Raw genomic sequence first — 22,797 nt, forward strand, 5'->3', positions numbered from 1 at the left:
ATGGCCTTTACCATGTCATGCCAATAGGGAGAGCGAAGCACATTGAATGGTACACCGCAAGCACAAAGAAAACGGACTATCTTTCCATCCACATCATCCCTCCCAGCAACATTAAGGAAATCCCCTATTGTTCTTCTACCTCCAGAGGTTGCAGAAGTACCATGAGGAGATGGGCAACTACCAAATTTAGAGGTTGCACTTGATTCAGAATGAGTTTTTTGTTTCTTGTTTTTTTGTTGTGCAACCATCTCTATTTGGATGTATTTTCTTCTTTCTTCAGTTGAAATGTTTGGGCAAATTTGTACCCCCACAGAACCCTTTTTTTCATCACTGTCCAGCACCCCACAAAGATGCCTCCTCAGACGGGTATATGAACCACAATATGGTTTTCCTCCATGACAACCATGAGGGCACACAAATTTGTAAGATCCACCACCCTTTCCCCCATCAAGTTTGGTCACATAGTTCCACAAGGGTGTTGATGTACCTTTCCCATCTTGTGCTTCAGTGTCCCCTTCAAGTTCATCCCCTTCCTCTTCAAACCCTTCCTCCTCATCATACATTGGGTCACTACTATTAGGACCAAGTTCATCCCCTTCCTCTTCCCTTCTATTCCTCACCCTTGCCATCATTAAAACCAAGAGTGGAATGATACATAGAAGCCAAAAGAACACCATCTTGGAATATGGATATAGGTGGTGGACAACCTGTAAATAAAGGAGCAAGTAGAAACAATGGGAAAGAGTAGGAGAGGGAGGAGAAAAATACAATTTTTTTTTCAAAAAAACAAGGGAGTTTGGGGTTTGAACTTACCTCTTTAGCTCTTGTAGATGAAGTCCTCCAAGCTCTTGCTCCAAGCTCCTCCTTCTTCACTCCTCCAAGCTCTCCTCTCTTCTCCTCTCCTTTCCTCTCTTCTCTTCTCCTCTCCTCTCTTCTCTTCTCCAACTCTCATAAACTCAAAGTGAGAAAATGAGGAATGAATGGGAGCTTTATGCTTTTCATTCCTCACCTAAACTCACCCTAAACTCACCCTAACCCACCCCCTCATTGCAAGTTAAGTTAACTTTTAAAAAAAATTAAAAAAAATTGAAGTGTCATTCCTTGCCCGCGCGGATTTTTCCGGAAGCGCTCCGAAGCGCTCGTGAAGCGTGCGCTTCCGGGCCCGAAGTGTGGCGCTTCCGGAGGCCCGAAGCGCCCTCCGAAGCGCGCTTCGGGGGCAACGCTTCCCAAAAACCAGGAATCGCTCCAAAATTGCGGAATCGTGCTTCGGAAAAAACGGAATCGCGCTTCCTTTGACGCTTCCGGAACGCTTCCGTACGGGACGCGATTCCGGCCTAGGATCCGGGGGGGGGGGCGCTTCCTGCAACACTGAGTTCAAGTAATTTTAGATGTTTTTCAGTTGCTTCTCTCAGCAACTGAGTTGCAGTACGAATGCAGTGTTAGCAGTGGCAGTGTTAGCAGCATAGTAGATGCAACGTTTGAGAGGGAGATGTAGTACAGATGCAGCAGTGACAGTGGCAGTGTCATGGGTAGCAGTACAGTAGTAGCAACAACACAGTGTTGGTGGTAGCAACAATGTCGAAAGGGAGATGCTTCAGAAGCAAAGAAACATGCAATTGAGCATTGTTGCTAGAGCACTTTCCTCGCTAAGAGGGAGTATTAGTTTTTGGTAGCATCGAAAGTGCTCTAGCCTTGAAAATTGTTGGAGAGGCTAAGGCACATGAGTTCTAAAGAACCCAGAAACCGTTTGGTGAAATTCCACATGGTTGTATTTTATTAAAATAATTAATATTTTTAATGGGATTCCTAAGTCCAAACTTAGGAAAACTAAAATATTAATGGGTCTTAATCAAAATATGGGTGAGAATGATCTAGAAGACAGATCAAATCATCTTTAAATCCTAGTTGTTGATTAGAGACTTAATTTCGGCCGTTGAAGACTCAACAGGAAAAGTATAAAATGGAAGCTTGGGGTTCATTTGGAAACACACACGGAAATAACAAATTGATCAAGAATTCGATTCCTAGGGCAGGGCTTGTTAAGGATTTCGAATTAAGTGATCATTCTGCAGCAGAGGGGCAATGAGAATCGGGGAGGACTTTCCAGAGGATACAAACAAAGAGGCAGAGAGAGCCAGTAGAGCAGAAAAGTTTCCTGTCACACAAAAGCAGGAACTACTAGGAACAGTTGGAATTGCCAGAACAATTGGGAACGCTGACATAAAGAGCAGAAGTTGGAACTGCCAAGAACAACTGGAACTGCTGGGAACAGCCGGGAAAGCTGGCGCAGAGGGCAGAAGCCGGAACTGTCGGGAACAACCAGAATTGTCAGAATAGTAGGGAAAGCTAACACAGAGGGTAGAAGCCAGAACTGTTGGGAACAACTGAAACTGCAGGGCACTGCCAGAACAACTAGGAAAGCTAATGCAGAGGGAAGAAGCAAGAACTTCTGGGAACAACCAAAACAGCCAGGAAAGTTGACATAGAGGGCAGAAGAGGTGACACAGAAAGAGTCGGAGTTAGACAGTCTTATGCCAGATCAACCAAAATTCTACCCGGTAAAGTGAGTTAAAACTCACTTAGATTTTCTGTTAGTATTTTCTCTGTAAAGGATTGCTAGATTTGTATTCAGATATTTCTCCTACATAATAATAAAACCCTCATAACTGCTGCACCAGTTTTCCTGCATTGGGTTTTTCCAGGGACTATTATGTCCAAAAATAAGTGTGTCCTATGTATCTTATTCTTTGCTCTGTTTTCTGTTTCATGAGATCAAATATTTAATTAGTGGAGACTGCAAAAGTGATTTGCTTCAGTATTTAGAAGAATAACATGATGAATGTAATTTAAAAATCAAGTAGGTGAAGTAAATTTAGATTCGCTGCAGTAGGGGTTCCTTCGAGTCTAGGAATTTTCACATGGTATCAGAGCATTGATTTTGAAACAGGAAGAGCAGATCCAGTACTGAGTAGTGAGGCCGAAAGTTTCACTTGGCAGCAATTCGAATCCCCTTGAAGGGATTGTGCAATCCTTGTCGAGAAGCAGATCCGAGGAAATCTCTCTTTGAGTGAAACAATAGATAGGTATGATTTCCAATTTGTGAGTTTGCAGAGGCAGAGGGAGTGACGCAGAGCCTCAGCACAATTTCTACTCGGGCAAAAATCCGCCAAAAAAGAACAAAGACGCGTATAAGGGGAATTTTATCCTCAGAGAACTTTCTGCCAGAAACAGTGCTAAGCAGTGACTAGAGGAGTCAGTTTGACAGTTGGGTGAAATGGCACCGCATGGGTTCAGAGAGCATGATGGGTTAGAAGGAGCTTCCAATTATGTCATATGGAAGACCGAAATCTTAGCTGTTTTGGAGGAATATGATCTCGAGGCCTACGTCGAAAGTGTTGTAGTTGTTCCTGCTGACAACGATCAAAAGAAGAAGTACAAGGCCGAACAGGGGAAGGCAAAGAGGCTCATTGTCGATGGAGTTCGATATCATGTGGTCTCACACTTGCAGGACAAGGATACAACCTGAGAGATCTGGGAAGCCTTGGCGTCACCATATGAAGGCTCTTCCGAATAGCGGAAGATGTATTTGGAGCAGAAGTTGCAACAGACTTTGATGCAGAAAGGAGAAGGGGTAAACCACCATCTTCAATGTCTTTAGGACACTAGAGACCAGCTCACTGCAATGCGGTCCACTCCTCAGCCAACCGTGATGGTGAGGATAGCCCTGAATGGAGACTCGGATGAATGGCAAGTTTTCGTCCAAAGCATATTGGGCAGAGAAAAACTACCTTCATGGGAAGAGATGTGGGCGACTCTTCAACAAGAGGAGTTAAGGAAGGACCTAGTGAAGGTCAACTTTAGTGGCAGTAGAGCGAGTGGCACAAAGATGAAGGAGGAGGAGGAGGAGAACGCAACTTTAGCATCGAAGGGACAACAAAAGCCGAAGCGAAAGGACATTTCAAAGGTGAAATGTTTCAGTTGTGGCGGGATGGACCACTATGCGTTCCAGTGTCCTTTGAAGGACAAGGATGAGAAACAAGATCCTAACGCTGCTTCAACAAAGATTGACGAGGATGAGTTTGCCATAAGTGCCCATAGATCTCTAGGTAGGAGAAGCGACGATATTGAGCTGTAGTCGAGAGGACTACATGTGGGCAGGATCCTTGAGTCCACCTCTTGGATCAATTCCTTGCTACGGGAACCCAAGATTCAACAGTAGTGAGATGGACTTAGTGTCATATGATGCAGTGGATTGTTTGGAGGACAGACGCAGTAGCTTGGGACCAGAGACTGATTAGCGCAAAGCAACGTTGGCAGCAGTGCAGGAGTCAGCAACAGCATCGAAGATTTAGAGGGTCAGAATCAGTAGCAGTCAAATTACGACATTCATTGTATTATGTTGAACACAGTTAAGGTCAACTAATTTTGGATGTTTTTCAGTTGCTTCTCTCAGCAACTGAGCTACAGTACGATGCAGTGTTAGTAGTGGCAGTGCTAGCAGCATAGCAGATGCAGCGTTTGAGAGGGAGTTTTAGTACAGATGCAACAGTGGAAATGGCATTGTCATGGGTAGCAATACAGTAGCAACAACAACACAGTGTTGATGGCAGCAACAATGCGGAAAGGGAGATGCTTTAGAAACAGAGTAGCATGCAGTTGGGCATTGTTGCTAGAGCACTTTCCTCGCTTAGAGGGAGTGTTAGTTTTTGGTAGCATCGGAAGTGCTCTAGCCTTGAAAATTGGTGGAGAGGCTAAGGCATATGAGTTCTAAAGAACCCAAAAACCGTTTGGTGAAATTCCACCTGGATTGTATGTTATTAAAATAATTAATATTTTTAAGGGGGTTCCTAAGTCAAAACTTAGGAAAATTAAAATATTAATGGGTATTAATCAAAATATGGGTGAGAATGATATAGAAGGCAGATAAAGTTATGTTTTAATCTTAGCCGTTGATTAGAGACTTAATCTCGGCTGTTGAAGACTCAACAGGAAAAGTATAAAATGGAGGCGTGGGGTTCATTTGGAAACACACACAGAGAGAACGGATTGATCAAGAATTTGATTCCTAGGGCAGGGTTTGCTAAGGATTTCGAATTAAATGATCATTCTGTAGCAGAGGGGCAGTGAGAATCTGGGAGGACTTTTCGGAGAATACAAACAGAGAGCCAGAGAGAGCCAGCAGAGCAGAAAAGTTGTCTGTCACGCAGAAGCCAGAATTGCCAGGAACAACCAGAACTGGTGGAACAGTCAGGAAGGCTGACGTAGAGGGAAAAATTCGAAACTGCCGGCAACTTCCATAACAGCCGAGAAAGTTGACGCAAAGGGCGGAAGCTAGAACTGCCGGAACAGCTCGGAAAGTTGACGTAGAGGGCAGAAGCCGAAATTAATGGGAACAACCGAAACTACTAGAATAGTCGGAAAGCTAATGCAGAGGACAGAAGCCGAAACTGTCAAGAACAGCCAGAACTGCCAGAACAACTAGGAAAGTTGACGTAGATGGTTGAAGAGGTGAGGCAGAAATAGCCAGTCTTGTGTCGGATCAACCAGAATTCTGCCAGGTGAAGTGAGGTAAAACTCACTCAGATTTTCCGCCAGTATTTTCTTTGTAAAGGATTGCTAGATGAACATTCTAGATTTGTATTTAGATATTTCTCCTACATAATAGTAAAACCCTCAGAACTGTTGCACCGATTTTCCCACGTTGTGTTTTTCTGGGGACTATTGTGTCCAAAAATAAACGTCTTATGTATCTTGTTCTTTGCTCTGTTTTCTATTTCATGAGATCAAATATTTAATTAGTGTAGGTTGCAGAAGTAATTTGCTTCAGTGTTCAGAAGAATAACTTGATGAATGTAATTTAAAAATCAAGTAGGTGAAGTAAGTTCAAATTTGCTGCAATAGGGGTTCCTTCAAGTCTAAGAATGTTCACAATCATTTGTGAAAATTCCTTGAATGCAACAACTGGAGATTTATCTTCTAACTATTTGCAGTTTATTTGTCTTCTTTTAATTATTAATGACAAATAACGATAAATTCACTAATGCATTCTTCACAATAAAAATGTTGCAGAAATATAAAAACTAGAACTAAGAAATAGATGCACACAATCAATAAAAGTGACGGTTATTTTTGGACAATAGTCTCTAGAAAAAGCCCGAAAGGAAAACCAATGCAGCAAATGAAGGTTTTATTAATATGCAAAAAAAATAGAGAATTACAACTGCTAGCCTTTTTGGCTTAGCTCCGACAATTTATCTCAACTGGAAATATACTGGGAAAATCGTTTTTCCTCACAACAACTTGATCTGTCCTTTCTGGGCTACTCACACTCCTTCCTGGCACTTGCACTTCTAACCAGAAATGTGCACTGTAGCCTCTGATAAATTCATTTTGCTAAGGAACCCTTCCAGGCAGGTCCTCTTGCCTCCCTCTGCCTCTAAAAACAATTCGCTCTACCACCCAAAAATATATCCGGGCACTAGCAATTGAATCAATGCCCCTTCTGGAAACACCAACTAGGAATCTGGCTTTCTTGCACTACAGAACACAACCTCATCTACTAGATAATTCGGCCTCCTGTCTTGACCCTGGACCACTGGAAAACCTCTTGAGAATTTCTCCAAAACTTCTCACTATTGCAAGCCCCGCTACTGTCTTTTCCCTAGGTTCAACTTCACCCTACTGAATACTTGCAATTGGGTAGTCGAATTCCTCAACTATTTTTTGTGTCTTCTCCAAGCCCCTTCAACTTGCTCTTATAATCTCTCGTTGGAGTCTCAATGACCAAGATTTAATCTCCATGGATGGCTAAGATCAATTAACTTCATCAATAGAAGCCTCTAGAGAAAAATTGATCTACCCTAATTAATTAACTTTAATCAATCACTTTTACTAAGTTAGACTTACGAAATATTTTAAATGATGGCTAATTAATTTAATTAAGGTGTCTCCCAAGATTTTCTCTTGAAACCTTTTTTGTGTTTTGGAGATATCTTGTTCCTTAGCCTCTTATACACATTTCGAGACTAGAACACCTATCTATTGCTACTAAACTCATCAAAAACTAACATCAGTTTGACTTACCTAGTTTGCAGCATTCAACAAGGGCGCAATTGAAGCTAGGGAAGAGACAGTAATGGGGTTTGCAGCGATGAGAATTTTCAGAGAAATTCTTAGGAGGATTTCCAATGGTCCAAGGTCAAGACAGAAGGTCGAATTATCCAACAGAGGAGGCCGCATTCTGCAGTGTGAGTTAGCCATAAACCCCAATGCGAGTTGCCAAAAGGAGGATCGATTTAGTTGCTAGTACCTGAATCTAGTCCCGTGAGGCGGAGCGAATTGTTTCCTGAGGCAAGGAAAGGCAGGAAAACTCAACTGGAGGTGGTTCCAAGGCAAAACAATTTTTTCGAGACAGCAGGGTGAATTTCCCTGTCAGGGAGTGCAAATTGTCAAGGAGGTGTGAGATGCCCGGAGAGGGCCAGATCGAGTAGCTGAGAGGGAAAAGGATTTTACTAGTATATTCCAATGGAGATAAATTACTGGAGCTAAGCTAGAAAGGCTAGCAGTTGTAATTCTCTATATTTACTACATAATATTAAATCCCTCATTCGCTACACTGGTTTTCCCTTCGAGGTTTTTCTAGGGAGAATTGACCAAAAATAACAGTGTCTATTTTTATTGTGTATGCATCTATTTTCTTAGTTCCAGTTTTATTTCCGCAACATTTTTATGGTGAAGAATGCAATTGTGAATTATTCGCTATTTGTTGTTAATAATTAACAGAAGACAATAAATTGCTTTCAATTAGGAGAGTAATAATTGCATTCAAGGAATTTTCACATGGTATCAGAGCGAAGAAGATTCGATCAGAGGATCTAGGCGAAAGCAAGAGAAATTGTGCAGTTTCAAAGGGAGATTTGAAGCACAAAATTTTAGATCTACGCAGGCTAACCAGGCAGTGTGAATTGTTGGAGGCAGAAAACTGATTTCCAATTCATGGTGAAGGAAGAGCTCGATTTGTCTCAGGAGTAGTAGCAACAAACAGTAGGATTGTTGGAGAGGGTTTCCGGTGAGCAGATCAAAGATTCATAGAGCAGATCTAGCGCAATGATTTTGCAACAAGGGTTTTGCAGTTGCAGATCAGCGTAAGAAAGGAAGAGAAAAGCACACAGAAAGGGAATTTCTAGAAATTCTTAGAGGGTTTACAGTTTTCCAGTTGTAGGAAAGGAGGCCATAATTTCCAGCAGCAAAGGACGTAGTGAGCTTGATAGTCCAGCCAATGCGAATTTCAGGGTTAGCGGTGCATGTGCCAGTACTAGAGAAGGACATCCGGAATTAGAGCGAGTTGTCCAGAGGAGGAATAATAGGTAGTGTGAGTTTCGGGAAGGACACCAGAAGGCAACTGTGAATCATCCAGGCGCAAATTTGCACATTTCCAGTAGGGAGTGCGAGTGCAGGAGAAAGGCTGAGTTAGTTTACCAGAAGGAGAAGGAGATTTTCAGCATATAATTCTCCATTTTATTTGAGTTTCGCAAAGATGGTCGTAGCAGGACCCAGAGATTAGGACAAATTAGACGAGGCCTCTAACTTTGGCATCTGGAAGGCCAGGATGCAATTCCTTTTGGATGACACGACTTGAAGGAATTGGTGACAACAATAATAGTTGAACCAACAAATCCACAACAACTGGCAACCTTCAAGAAGGAGATGACCAAAGACAAAAGGATGGTCCAAGATGGAGTTCGGGATCATATTGTTCCGTATATTGCAGACAAGAATACAACAAAGGACATGTGGGATGTCATTGTGACGTTGTATGAGGATCCATCTAAGAATCAACAAATGATTCTCAAGGAGAAGCTAAGGATGGTCAAGATGTAGAAGGGTGAGAACATTACATCCTATCTCACCAGGATTCAGATGGTCAGAGATGAACTTGCAACCATTGGACTGATACCATCAGACAATGAGTTGGTCTGTACAACACTCAATGGTATCACCAAGGAGCGGCATACATTCATCTAAGTGATTTATGGATGAGACACACTTCTAGGTTTGCAGCATTTACGGAGCGACTTCACTCATGAGGAGCTAAGACTTAGTCTCGCAGATGGACGCTCACTGCTGATCATAATGGAGATGCTGGGCAGAGGTAGTAGCTCCCGGATAGATGGATGAATCAATGTGCTTTTGGTTGGAGGCTGGCTTACTATGATGAAGACAGAGGAAGTGGCCGTATTCTTTCAAACCAACAGGGGCAGGGTAACTCTTTACCCTGACAAGGCTGTCCACCAATTACTCTACTCCACTATTGTTATTCACATTATTCCTTTCCTTTCTTCCGTCATTACTATTCCCTCCCATTCTGATGCATTGCTCGCTATGGAAGGGAAAGGTCCTGGCTGAAGAAAGCCTGCCATCAAGAAAGCAGAGACATACCAGCATGCATTCAATATTCACTCGCAATATTCTTTTTTACCATTTTTATTAATTGACAACCATTATAATGGACACGTATGGTAGATATGGGCAGAAAACAACAATGCAAAAATTACTCACATGGAGGAAAATTCAATAGCAAATATGCAAGTAACTAACGAGATTGCTGCAATGTACACATGCATACGATCTATATTATGTAGTTGTACACTCTATATAGTATTAGCTATTTATACAAGCACAAATTATATGAGTTTATATATATCTATAGTAGGTTTTGCTCACCATGTAGAACAATGGCACTTTTAATATATGACATAACATTTATTAAATTTTTGTTATCAGTGGAATGGGTATTGAAAATCATCCTTTACTACTAGGAACCAAAGGGATTTGTCAACTAAGTTCCCATTCTGATCTGAGTAATCAAAACATATCTCTCACCTAATGAAGCAAGCTATCAATCTTCTGGACTTCATAAGATACCCTGAGAGAAACAAGTAGGATATTCTGCAACACATTATTTTTTTATTTTATTTTCTGACAGGTCTATCTATATTCTATAATAAATGATGTAATAGTTGGTGATTGACAAAACATTACAGGTAGTGGCAGCCTAGCAATCTAAGATTAACAAGGGTCAGAATTAGAAACAAAATTTTGGATATAACTAGTAAAATCTCTTTAGCAAACAATGTTTTCCTATCAAATTTGAAGATGAAAATGCAGCTTTCTAAAGATTGGTTGCTGGGCAACTATTGATTTTTACGGAAGTGAGGTTTTGGCAAACAGGGTGCGTCTACATTATCACATTTGGAATAGGTGTTCATTTTATATTTCAGTAGTACATATTGTTTATCGTCCCCTGTAGTTCAATATATCCTGGGTGGATAAGATGTTGATATAATATGTTTCACTGCTGTAAATCTCGTAGTCAATGTTAACGAAAATCTTTCTTTAATCGAAATTCAGGTAATGCCATTTTCTAATGGCAAGAAGTTAAACCTGATGAAATATATAAAACAAATGAGGGCACTGAACTTGTGGTTTCATACTAGCAAGGATGCAAACATAAAATAAATAGACGCAAAAGCAGAATATTGGATTGGCATTTCTTGAAGTCACTGTACACCATTCCTATCAAATAGCATTGTGACACATAGTGGTTTTATCTAACTAGCAGCATAGATCCATCTTAACTCGAGAACTATTAAGCACCGGGGCAGACCAAAAAAGAAATTGAGATAAGAATCTATTGGTGCTTAAAAAATCCAGAATTAAGATGGATTTACACTTAAAAATTAAGACGATTTACAATCATATATATATATATATATATATATATATTCACATTATGGATTTTCATTATTTTTGTGTTGATTTATATGCACAGATGTTACACATCTTATCTATACTGGGCTGTAGAATGCACCTCCCTTCTCTTGGTGTAATGATTTTATTTTTTTTACAGATTGATAGAGAGAAACAATGAAGGGAAGATTTATCTTGACATTTAGGCAACTTCATACTTCAGAGGCCAGTACTTGATAAGGTGGAAATGCCATAACCTGACAACATGCTGTTAAAATGACCTCATCGCCATCTTCCAGAAATGTTCGATTTAGGTTATTTCCAAGTTTCACTATATTCTTCCCATCTAATGATAGCTCTAGCAGGCAACCAACACTATCAGGCTCCTGCATCATTAAAAAGTAACTCAGTTAAAGACACTGTACTACAAAATTGAGGACGCTATCAAACCATAAATACTGATTCACATTTAAATTCTGTAATGATAATTAAGATCTCTAACTGTATGGCCAACTCCAAAACTTCAACAGAAGAAATCAAACCCATATTTTGACTTACCATATCAACACTGGCAGATTGAATGTCTAAAAAGCAATTGGAACATAAAGTAATGACTTACAGGCCCACTTATGGTTCCAGATCCTAGCAAATCACCAGGTCTCAAATTACAGCCATTGATGGTGTGGTGTGCAAGTTGTTGTTCAATTGTCCAGTATCTGATTCACAAAAGATTAGTTTACGAAATCAGTTGATATTCCTTCACTCTACATTGCAGCAAATATAAACAACCATGTTACCACAAAACAAAGTGCATTTGATGGTTCCCATTATGCATTATTGTTAGCTCAGATAGTTACTTATTATGAACAGATAGACATGGCCGCAAGAGCATGTAGGAAACAACTGGGAATGTCTTATTCAGATACTTTAGTAGGTAGATGGAACACTCAGTCACTTTTTCAGCACTGAATTTCTTTTAGATGTTGTTGGAAATTGTGAACGAACATAAAAAAACATGACACAGAAAATTATACCACAGGAACACAAATATCCTTTAAACATCATATTGTATTGATTTCTCTCTCACGTATCGTACATCGCTTTCTCTTAATACAGAACATGAGGTACATTCATTTAGCATGAAGAGACTGTTATCCACCAAAAGTGGGTAATCCATAGGATAAATTTTTTCTCCTCATTTGACAGTGAACCAACGAGCAGCCCTATGATGGTCTTCAGATAGATTTATGTCAAAGCTCTCCACTTATTTCTCCCGTCAACACTCTCTCCCATCTAGCATTTTGCTTGAAGGAAGGTGGGTCATCTATCAATAGGTACTGTTGTCACCCGGATTGTACAAGCATTGCGACAACACTTAGGACGAGGGCTATCACTTTGACCCTCGCCCACTCCACTCTAGTTGTCTCCCAACAACAAGCTATGAGGGGTAGTCCCTATGGAATGAAGTGAAGAAAAGCAAGTTGAGAATCAACTTGCTTGTGCGACACGGATGAGTAGCCTAGCCACTTGGTTGAAGTTAAGCAAGATTATGATTAAATTAGATTTTCTATTATGAGACCAGTGCCTTAATGGACTCACAAATCCTTGTTTCTTATGAATTAGAACCAAATGACTAAATGGACCCCTGCTGCTTGAATGATTGACTAACTTATATGATATGCAAGAGATTATGAGAAAAATAATTTTATGGAGTTTTTTCCTTTGAAGAATGACTAAACATACTTTAGAAACCCCAATGTATACTATGGCCTTAGCGAAGATTTAATCCACAATATAAATATTTGGAATCCAAGCAACAATGATTCTTGCCCAAGTTTGTGAACTTGGAGGCCAAAGACTGAAGTACCTGCAAGCACTATGAATTTATCTCAAAATAATTTGTTAGATCACATGGGGAATCAAACCACTTAAGATTAGCCCAAAACTATCAATAGTATGGTTCTATCTCCATTTAATGAAAAAAAAAATCTTACCAATATTCAGCACAACAAAGAGATGCCCATAGTCAGCACATTCCACAAATCATTAAGCAAAAACACCTTGAATTGCACCCTAAAGTTTTTATTATGATTGAAAAAATAGTTCCTAGCGAGAAAATAGTTACAAAGCTGCTTAAATGGGGTTAGCCAATCTTGTGTTGTATCAGCCGGAATTTTGCCCAGTGAAGTGAGGCAAAACTCACTCAGATTTTCCGCTAGTATTTTCTCTGTAAAGGATTGCTAGATGAACATCCTAGATTTGTATTTAGATATTTCTCCTGCATAATAATAAAACCCTCAGAGCTGCTACACGGGTTTTCCCAAATTGGGTTTTTCCGGGTACTGTTGTGTCCAAAGATAAGTGTCCTATGTATCTTGTTCTTTCCTCTGTTTTTTGTTTCATGATATCAAATATTTAATTAGTGTAGGTTGTAGAAGTAATTTGCTTAAGTGTTCAGAAGAATAACATGATGAATGTAATTTAAAAATCAAGTAGGTGAAGTAGATTCAGATTTGCTGCAGTAGGGGTTCCATCGAGTCTAGGAATTTTCATAGGACAAAGCTTTCAGGAAATCTCATGAGATACCTGCAGAAGATCAATTAGGAAATGTTCCATTAGTCCAAGAGCATCAGGGCGGGAAGGAGGACAGACACTTGGATCGAGTATGTTGGAAGTTCTAAGTCTGACACATTTGAAACCCTTCATGCACTTTACTGATTTATTCCTACCTACTTGTTCTGTTAAATAACAAGTTATTTACCATGTAAATACTAGAAATAAATACAAGTACATGCTCAACACATTACAGATCATCAACTGAAGGAAATAGAAACAAGCACACAAGTGACACCGTTGTTTTTGGACTAATGTCCCCAGAAAAACCCAATGCGGGAAAATCGGTGCAGCGATCTGAGGGTTTGATTTATTAAGTAGTTTCAAAATACAATCTGGGTGCCAAATATGGCTCACCCAACAGAGAAAAATCTCGGCAGTAGTACCTCTCTACTCGGAAGTAGATATTCTGGCTAAAACCCTGGATAAACACTACGGCAGCTCCACAGCTCCTATCTGCTCCACGAAACCCCATCGTCAGCCTCTAGGGACTGCATCAGCCTCTAGGGACTGCGTCAGCCTCTCTCTAGCCCAACATTAGCCCAGTGTCACTCTAGCTTGGCCTGCGTCAGCCTCTGGAGGCACTGCGTCAGCCCTCTGGCCCTTTGCGTCAACCACGCTGGCCCTCTAAGGCACGGCGCAGCTCCTGGCTGGCTCTACGTGAACCCTTGGTTGCTTCTGTGTCCCTCTCTCCGTCTACTGTGCTGATCATCCTGGTGCTATCTCTGCCTCTCTGCTTCTGTATTCACTACCCCTCAGTTGCAACTCTGATCACTCTCTCAACTTTCTTAGCAAACCCAACCCCAGAAAGTTGAAATCTTGATCTCTCGGTGTGTTCTCCAAGTGACCCTCAAGCCTCATCTTATACTTTTCTTGTTGACAAATCAACGACCGAGATTAAGTCCTAATCAATGGCTAATATTAGCTCTGGCTTGATCCATGACTTTTGGACCATTCTAACACAGTTTTATATTAATTCACATTAATATTTTATTTTCCCTAAGCTTAGACTTAGGAACTTCATTAAAAATATTAATTATTTTAATATCTCCCAAACTGTTTAGAATCTGCCCATACCCTTTCTGGGTATTGGAGATCTCATGTGCCTTAGCCTCTCCACCAATTTTCGTGGCTAGAGCACATCCGATGCTACCCCAAATCAACACTCCCTCGTAGCGAGGACTATGCTCTAGTAATACTCCTCACTGAGTATCACCCTGATCACCCAGTATTAGTCTTTGTGCTAATGCTAGGCCTGCTGCCCATCATCTGCATTGCTGCATCCTGTACTACTACCCATGGCCTTGCCACTACCACTGTTGCATTCATACTGCAACTCCCTCTGCAGCAGTGCTGCTGCCCATGGCCTTGCCACTGCCACTGCTGCATTTGCACTGCAACCCCTCTCATCACGTTGCATCATGCTGCCCATAGCACTACCACTGCTAATTGATGCACTGTAACTCAGTTACTGAGAAGTAAGTAACTGATCTCCCAACTATGACATCTCCGTCAGGCTAGAAACACTCTTGATGTTGAAGCTCCCTCTATTACTGAAAAGTGCTCCCTCTCTGACCTCTGCGCTACTGCAACAACTCCATGTATCTTGCACTGTTGCACACCTCTTTGTGCCATCCTGCACTGGTGCAACACTCCCGTGCCTCTCGCACTGTTGCAGCCTGCTAGCCTCGTGCTGTCCTAGGAATCCTACATTGTATCTCCCTCTATCGCTCTAGTTGCATCTGTCTCTACTGATATTGCCAGTACTGCTACTCCTCTTCGAGGCTCCCGTAGCATGGTCTAATCCAAGAGGCTAGGTACCTCAAGGATCCTACCCCTCATCGCTTGTAGTCCGTCTGACTACATCTCAATGTATCCACACTTCCGCTCAAGTGGCGTGTGAGCACTCATGGCACAGTCATCATCTGTCACCACTTCCTTCTCTGCCCTTCGTTGCGCTGGCTTGGTTTCAGAGGCCTCTCCCTTACTCTTCTTCCTTGGACACTGGGTCGCATAATGACCTAGCTCCCCATAGTGGAAGCATTTGACCTTCGAGAGGTCCTTCTTCTTTTGTTTCTCCTGCTTTCCCTCAGATGCTAGGGATAAACACTCCTGCAGCTCCACAGCTCCAATCTGCCCCACAAAACCCCAACATCAGCCTCTAGGGACTGCGTCAGCCTCTCTCTGGCCCAGCGTTAGCCCAGCGTCACTCTGGCTTGGCCTGCGTCAGCCCTCTAGCCCTCTGCGTCACCCATGCTGGCCCTCTGAGGCACTGTGCAACTCTTGGTTGCCTCTGCGTGAGCCCTGGTTGGTTCTGTGTGAACCCTTGGCTGCATCTGCGTCCATCTCTCCGGCTACTGCGCTAATCCTCCTGGTGCTATCTCTGCCTCTCTACTTCTGTATTCACTACCCCTCAAATGCAACTCTAATCACTCTCAACTTTCTCAGCAAACCTAGCCCCAGAAAGTCAAAATCTTGATCTCTTGGTGTGTTCTCCAAGTGACCCTCAAGCCTCCTCTTATACTTTTCTCGTTGACAAATCAACGGCCGAGATTAAGTCCCTAATCAACGACTAAGATTAGATGTGGCTTGATCCATGACTTTTAGACCATTCTAACACAATTTTATATTAATTCACATTAATATTTTATTTTCCTTAAGTTTAGATTTGGGGACTTCATTCAAAATATTAATTATTTTAATATCTCCCAAACTGTTAGAATCTGCCCAAACCCTTTCTGGGTATTGGAGATCTCATGTGCCTTAGCCTCTCTACCAATTTTTGTGGCTAGAGAACATCCGATGCTACCCCAAATCAACCACTCCCTCTTAGCAAGGACTATGCTCTAGTAATACTCCTCACTGAGTATCACCCTGATCATCCGGCATCGGTCCCTATGCTGATGCTAGGCTTGTTGCCCATCATCTACACTGCTGCATCCTGTACTACTACCCATGGCCCTACCACTGCCACTGCTGCATCTGTACTGCAACTCCCTCTGCATCCGTGCCGCTGCCCATAGCACTGCCACTGCCACTGCTGCATCTGCACTGCAACCCCTCTCATCATGCTGCATCGTGCTGCCCATAGCACTACCACTGCTAACTGCTGCACTGCAACTCAGTTACTGAGAAGTAAGTAACTGATCTCCCAACTTTGACATCTCCGTCAGGCTAGAAACACTCTTGATGCTGAAGCTCGCTTTGTCACTAACAAGTGCTACCTCGCTGACCTCTGCGCTGCTGCAACAACTCCATGCATGTCGCACTGTTGCACACCTCTCTATGCCATCCTGCATCGGTGCAACACTCCCATGCCTCTCGCACTGTTGCAGCCTGCTAGCCTCGTGCTATCTTGGGAATCCTGCACTGTAGCTCCCTCTGTCGCTCCATCCGCATCCATCTCTACTGACATTGCCAGTACTGCTACTCCTCTTAGAGGCTCCCGTAGCAAGGTGTAATCCAAGAAGTTGGATACCTCAAGGATCCTGCCCCTCATCGCCTGTAGTCCATTTGACTATAGCTCGATGTCTCCCCACTTCTGCTCAAGTGGAGTGTGAGCACTCATGGCATAGTCATCGTCTGTCTCCACTTCCTTCTCTGCCCTTGTTGGCGCTGCCTTGGTCTCGGAGGCCTCTCCCTTACTCTTCTTCCTTGGACACCGGGTCGCATAATGACCCAGCTCCCCATAGTGGAAGCATTTGACCTTGGAGAGGTCCTCCTTCTTCCGTTTCTCCTGCTTTCCCTCAGATGCTAGGGAAGCATCCTCCTCCTCCTTCTCGATTCTCATCTCCTTGATGCTGCTTCCTGCCTTGCTCAGCCTTCTGATCTCTTCTTAGCGAAGAGCAGCCCACATTTCCTCCCAATCTGGAAGGGTCGCCCTGCCCAGTATGCTTTGGACAAACACCTCCTAGTCTTCTGAGACTGCGTTCAGGGCTGTTCTCACCATCAATTCTGAATCCGGCATTGCCCTTATGGAATTCAGCTGATCCCGGATCTCATTCAATCGATTGAGGAATGGGTTGATCTGTTCTCCCTTCTGCATCTAGTATGATCGCAGCTGATTTCTAGTAGCATCTTGCTCTGCACGGAAGTACGTTGATACAACTTCGTTAGGGCCTCGCCGTGTTCTTCTCGGCAATATGTGGTACTATATGATCCTTGACCCCGTCAAGGATGATACTCCTAGCCCTCGCCATTGCATCCTCGTACATATCGTTATCAGTCGGCTAAACTGGGACCACTATCGTCTTCAAGTCAAAGTGCTTGACACGATTTCTGTCAAGTACGAATAAGATTCTAGCCTTCCAGACTACGAAGTTTGAGGCTCCGTCTAGTTTGTCCTGGTCTCTTATTTCGTGTAGTGCCATTTCGCTGCTCTTCTACTTCCCTCCTAGAAATTCTTGGTGTGACTCCCTCTGAGCCTCAATTTCCTTCCTGGAAACCCTTCTGCCAATGTCGAGATGCCCCCACTCTGATCGTTTGTGCAGCTGCACCACTGATCCAGATTTCTCGGCTAAAAACCCTCGGTAGCAACTCCCTCCTCCTTGGCCTTGCCCTATTAGGTATTGTTCTGACTACAGTACCCCACCAGCTCCACTCTGCAACTTACCCACAGCTTCTTAAACCCCAACAAACTTAAGGTTAGAGCTCCTAGGCTCTGCACAATCCTGGCACCAGCAAATCAGCTTCCTCAGCGAACTGCGTTAGCCCTCCCCACTTTTGCGTGAGCCTGTCTTTGCCTCCCTCAGCCTCTGCGCAGCCTCTTCTTGGCTCAATCTTGATGATGCAGGTATTGCGTCACCCCTTCCTTGCTACTACTCTGCTAGGAAGTTAAGAAAAACATCTATCACATCGAAAAACCCAATGTGGGAAAACCGATGCACCTATCTGAGGATTTAATTTATTAAGGAGTTTCATAATACAATCTCGGTGCCAAATCCGACTCACCTAACAGAGAAAAATCTCGGCAGTAGTACCTCTCTACTCAGAAGCAGATATTCCGGCTGAAACCCCGGATAAACACTTTGGCAGCTCCACAACAATAAATCTTCGCCACGAAACCCCAGCATCAGCCTCTAGGGACTGCGTCATCCTTTCTCTAGCCCAGCGTTAGCCCAACGTCACTCTGGCTTGGCCTGCGTTAGCCCCCTGGCCCTCTGTGTCACCCACGCTGGCCCTCTAAGGCACTGCGCAACTCCTGGCTGGCTCTGCGTGAACCCTTGGCTACTTTTGTGTCCCTCTCTTCGGATACTACGTTGATCCTCCCGGTGCTATCTTTGCCTCTCTGCTTCTGTATTCACTGCCCCTCAGCTGCAACTTTGATCACTCTCTCAACTTTCTTAGCAAACCAAGCCCCAGAAAGTCGAAATCTTGATCTCTTGTTATGTTCTCCAAGTGACCGTCAAACCTCCTATTATACTTTTCTCGTTGACAAATCAACGACTGAGATTAAGTCCCTAATCAAAGGCTAAGATTAGATCTAGCATGATCCATGATTTTTGGACCATTCTAACACAATTTTATATTAATTCACATTAATATTCTATTTTCCCTAAGTTTAGACTTAGGAACTTCATTAAAAATATTAATTATTTTAATATCTCCCAAACTGTTTAGAATCTGCCCAAACCCTTTCTGGGTATTGGAGATCTCATGTGCCTTAGCCTCTCCACCAATTTTCATGGCTAGAGCACATCCATTTCTACCCCAAATCAACAGAGTACAGTGACCAGTACTAGTATCTCTTTAGAAGGAGGAAATGCAAATAGTTGTCAGTAGATGGAATGAGAGGATTAGGAGGAGGAGTTGGTTGAACCTCCCACTACCAGTGGTAGAACCAGCAGAGAAGTATGACAAACACTGAGGGACGTAGAGGAGTTTGTTGGAGCTCCTAGAATCGAGAATAGGCAGCGTAGCCAACCAGATAGATACCGGGCATTGGTAGCTCAAGCTGAAGAACCCTGTAGCTTTTAGGAAGTTGTTCAACACCAAGTATGGGTGGATGCCATGGTGTAAGAATACAACTCCATCATGACGAATGATGTCTGGGAAGTAGTACCTAGACCAGAAGATAAATTAGTTGTAGGATCATGGTGGATCTACAAGATCAAGTATGCTACAGATTGTTGAAATTTCTAGGTCTAACCGTTAGAAATTTTATCAGTATTCTTTTGGTTTATTTCTCCTACTTGTTAATTACAAACAAGTTATTTAAAACATATAAACATCGAAATAAACACAATACAATCTCAGCCATGTACAGATCAACAACTGAAATAAATAGCAAACACACAAGTGACACTGTTATTTTTGGACAATTCGTCCCTAGAAAAACCCAACTTGGGAAAACCGGTGTAGCAATTCTAAGGGTTTATTTACTATGTAGTATATCTTTGAGTACAATGGGGTACCAAACTGGCTCACCCAATAGAGAAAAATAACCGACAGTAATACCTCTATTCGGAAGCAGATATTCAGAAAATCTGCCCCACGAAACCCTCTCCAGCACAACTAAAGCATTGAGTAAGCCCTCCTGGCCTCTGTGTCAACCTTGAAACCTTCTGCATCAGCCCTTTGAGGCACTACGCAGGCTCTACGACCTTCTGCGTCACTCCTGCTGCCCTTTGCGTGGATGACGCAAGCCCTCTGGCCTCTGCGCTATCTCAACTAGCCTTTGCATGGCCTGCTCTGGCTTCTGCGTCTACCTCTACGCTAGTCTCTCGGTACTATCTCTTCCTCTCTGTCCAGTACTCACTGCCCCTCGCTGCAAACTGATCACTGATTCGACTTTTCTTAGCAAACCCTGCTCTAGAAAATCGAATCACTGATCACTCTAGTGTATTCTCTAATTGACCCTCAAGCCTCCTCTTATACTTTTCCTGTAGGTCCTTCAATGGCCGAGATTACATCTCTAATCAACGACTAAGATTAGATTTGGCTTGATCCATGTCTATTGGAACCTTCTAACCCAGTTTTATATTAATACCCATTAATATTTTATTTTTCCTAAGTTTAGACTTAGGAACTCCATTAACAATAAAAATTATTTCAATATCTCCCAAACCAGTTAGAATCTGCCCAAACCATTTCTGGATCTTGGAGATCTCATGTGCTTTAGCCTCTCCACCAATTTTCGTGGCTAGATTACATCCGATGCTACCCCAAATCAACACAGATGGCAGTACAAAGAAGTACAAGGCAAGGTTCATGGCAAAGGGGTATGCTCAGAAAGAAGGAATAGACTATGAAGAGACCTTCGCCCCAGTCGTTTGATACACCTCTATCGGATCTGTTATATCCCTAGCAGCTCAAATGGGATGGGAGATTCACCAAATGGATGTCAAGACACATTCTTGAACGAGGTGATAGAAGAGGAGGTGTATATAGAATAGCCCGAAGGCTTCGAAACTCAAGGGGAGAAAACTCATGTTTGCAGGTTAAAGAAAGCCCTTTACGGGCTGAAGCAGACACCCAGAGCATGGTATGGTCAGATTGATAGTTACTTGCAGCAGTTGGGATTTGTCAAGAGTGATGTTGATCCCAATCTCTACTATTTGATGGTAGAGAATGAACCACTTATTCTGGTATTGTATGTAGATGACCTGTTCCTATTTGGGTCATCCAAGCTCATCCAGGATTGCAAGAAGAATCTTGAAGCTAAATTCGACATGAAGGACATGGGGTTGATCCATTATTTTCTAGGGTTGGAAGTTTGGCAAAAGAATGGGGAGATCTTCCTTGGACAAGAAAGATACGCTATAGAAATTCTAAAGAGATTCAGAATGCAAGATTGTCGACCCATGGCTACTCCCATGATCATCAACTGGAAAAAAATAGATGCATCAGGAGACAAGGAGGTAGATCCCACCTTGTACAGGCAGCTCATTGGGTCACTCATGTATCTGGTTAACACTAGGCCAGACATTTGTTTTGCTTTCAACACTCTTAGTAAGTTCATGGTGGAACCAAAGAGGATGCATTGGGCAGCAGCTAGACACATTCTTAGGTATGTACGCGGAACAGTCAGATATGGATTGAAATACTCCCGAGGGGAGGACGTCAATTTGAATGGGTTCACTGATGCAAATTGGGTAGGTAAGTCAGTAGAACGAAAAAGTATCTCGGGGTACTGCTTCAGTGTTGCATTAGGGATGATATCTTGGTGCAGCAGGAAGCAAAAATCAGTTGCTCTGAGCTTAGTAGAAGCAAAATATATGGCATCTAGCACAACTACGTGCGAAGCTATATGGCTCAAAAAATTGCTTGTGATCTTGTTCAGAAAAAAGGATGGAAGCGACCGAGGTTTAATGTGATAATCAGAGTTGTATCAAACTCTCTGAGAATCTAGTGTTTCATGATTGGTCGAAGCACATAGATATTCATTGTCACTTTATCAGAGACTGTGTTCAACGTGGGGCAGTACAGCTATAGTATGTCCCCACAGGAGAGCAGGTAGCCGATATACTCACAAAGGATCTCAGAAGAGCTAAGTTCACTCAGTTCAGAGAGCAGATGGGTATGGTAGAAAATTTGTTTTAGTAGCAACAGTGGTTTGCAGTGTAGGGACAATCGGCAGTGGCAGTGTCAGCGGCAGCACAGATGCAAACATTCAGAGGGAGCTATAGTACGGATGCAGTGTTGGCAGTGGCAGTGTCAAGAGCAATACAGTTACAGTAGCAGCGTAGTAGTTGGTGGACAACATGTCAGTCATCAACAATGCAGAGGACAATGCTTCAAAGTCATAGCAAGATGCAACAACAGTATATTGCTAGGGCACATTCCTCATTAAGAGGGAGTGTTGATTTTGGGTAGCATCGGATGTGCTCTAGGCCTCAAAATTTGCAGGAAGGCTTAGACACATGCTTCTCCAACACCTAGAAATTGTTTTAGGAAATTCCACTCAGAGACAGTTTTATTAAAATAATTAATTATTTTTAATGGGAACCTAAGTCTAAACTTTGGAAATTAAAATAATTAATGGTTATTAATCTAAATTGTGGGTGAAACTTCTAGAAGAAGGCAGAGATCAAGTCAAATAATCCTAACCATTGATTAGAATCTAATCTGGGTTGTTGATTGATCAACGAGAGTATTATAAGAGGAGGCTTGATTGGAACTTGGAGGACACACCAGAGGCAGATACTCAGATACCCGAGTAAGATCAATTTTTTCATGGTCGAAGTTCGGCAAGAGAAAATCAAATCAGAGCGAGAGTTGCAGGTGGGAAAGGAAGAGAGGGTATCAACATATTCAGAGAGTGCAAGGCAACAAGACGCGGAGCAGGAACAGGGTGACGCAGAAAGAGGCAGCGCAGAGGCAGATTGACGCAAAGCCTGCATGGGCAGCTTGACACTAGTCCAGTGTGAGCAGTTTGAAGCAGAGGGACGTAGAAGGATTCCAAGGAAGAAGAAGTGCTTCACCTGGGTCAAAAAT

At 42.6% G+C, this 22,797-nt stretch overlaps 1 protein-coding gene across 1 annotated transcript in view; it reads right to left on the reverse strand.

Annotated features, from left to right (window-relative positions):
* Positions 1-22,797, reverse strand: part of LOC149266363 (fumarylacetoacetase-like) — a 308,380-nt gene that overhangs the window by 49,689 nt on the left and 235,894 nt on the right. Inside the window, exons 12-13 of the mRNA XM_089395970.1 lie at positions 11,369-11,465; positions 11,007-11,135 (exon numbers count right to left, since the gene is read on the reverse strand). Of these exons, the coding sequence (XP_089252096.1) occupies positions 11,007-11,135; positions 11,369-11,465 (226 nt within the window). The remainder of the gene's footprint in view (positions 1-11,006; positions 11,136-11,368; positions 11,466-22,797) is intronic.

This window comes from Pinus tabuliformis, chromosome 6 (assembly GCF_031772625.1).
Source record: "Pinus tabuliformis cultivar Carrire ecotype Pingquan chromosome 6, CPIR1, whole genome shotgun sequence".
In the NCBI taxonomy this organism is placed as follows: domain Eukaryota; kingdom Viridiplantae; phylum Streptophyta; class Pinopsida; order Pinales; family Pinaceae; genus Pinus; species Pinus tabuliformis.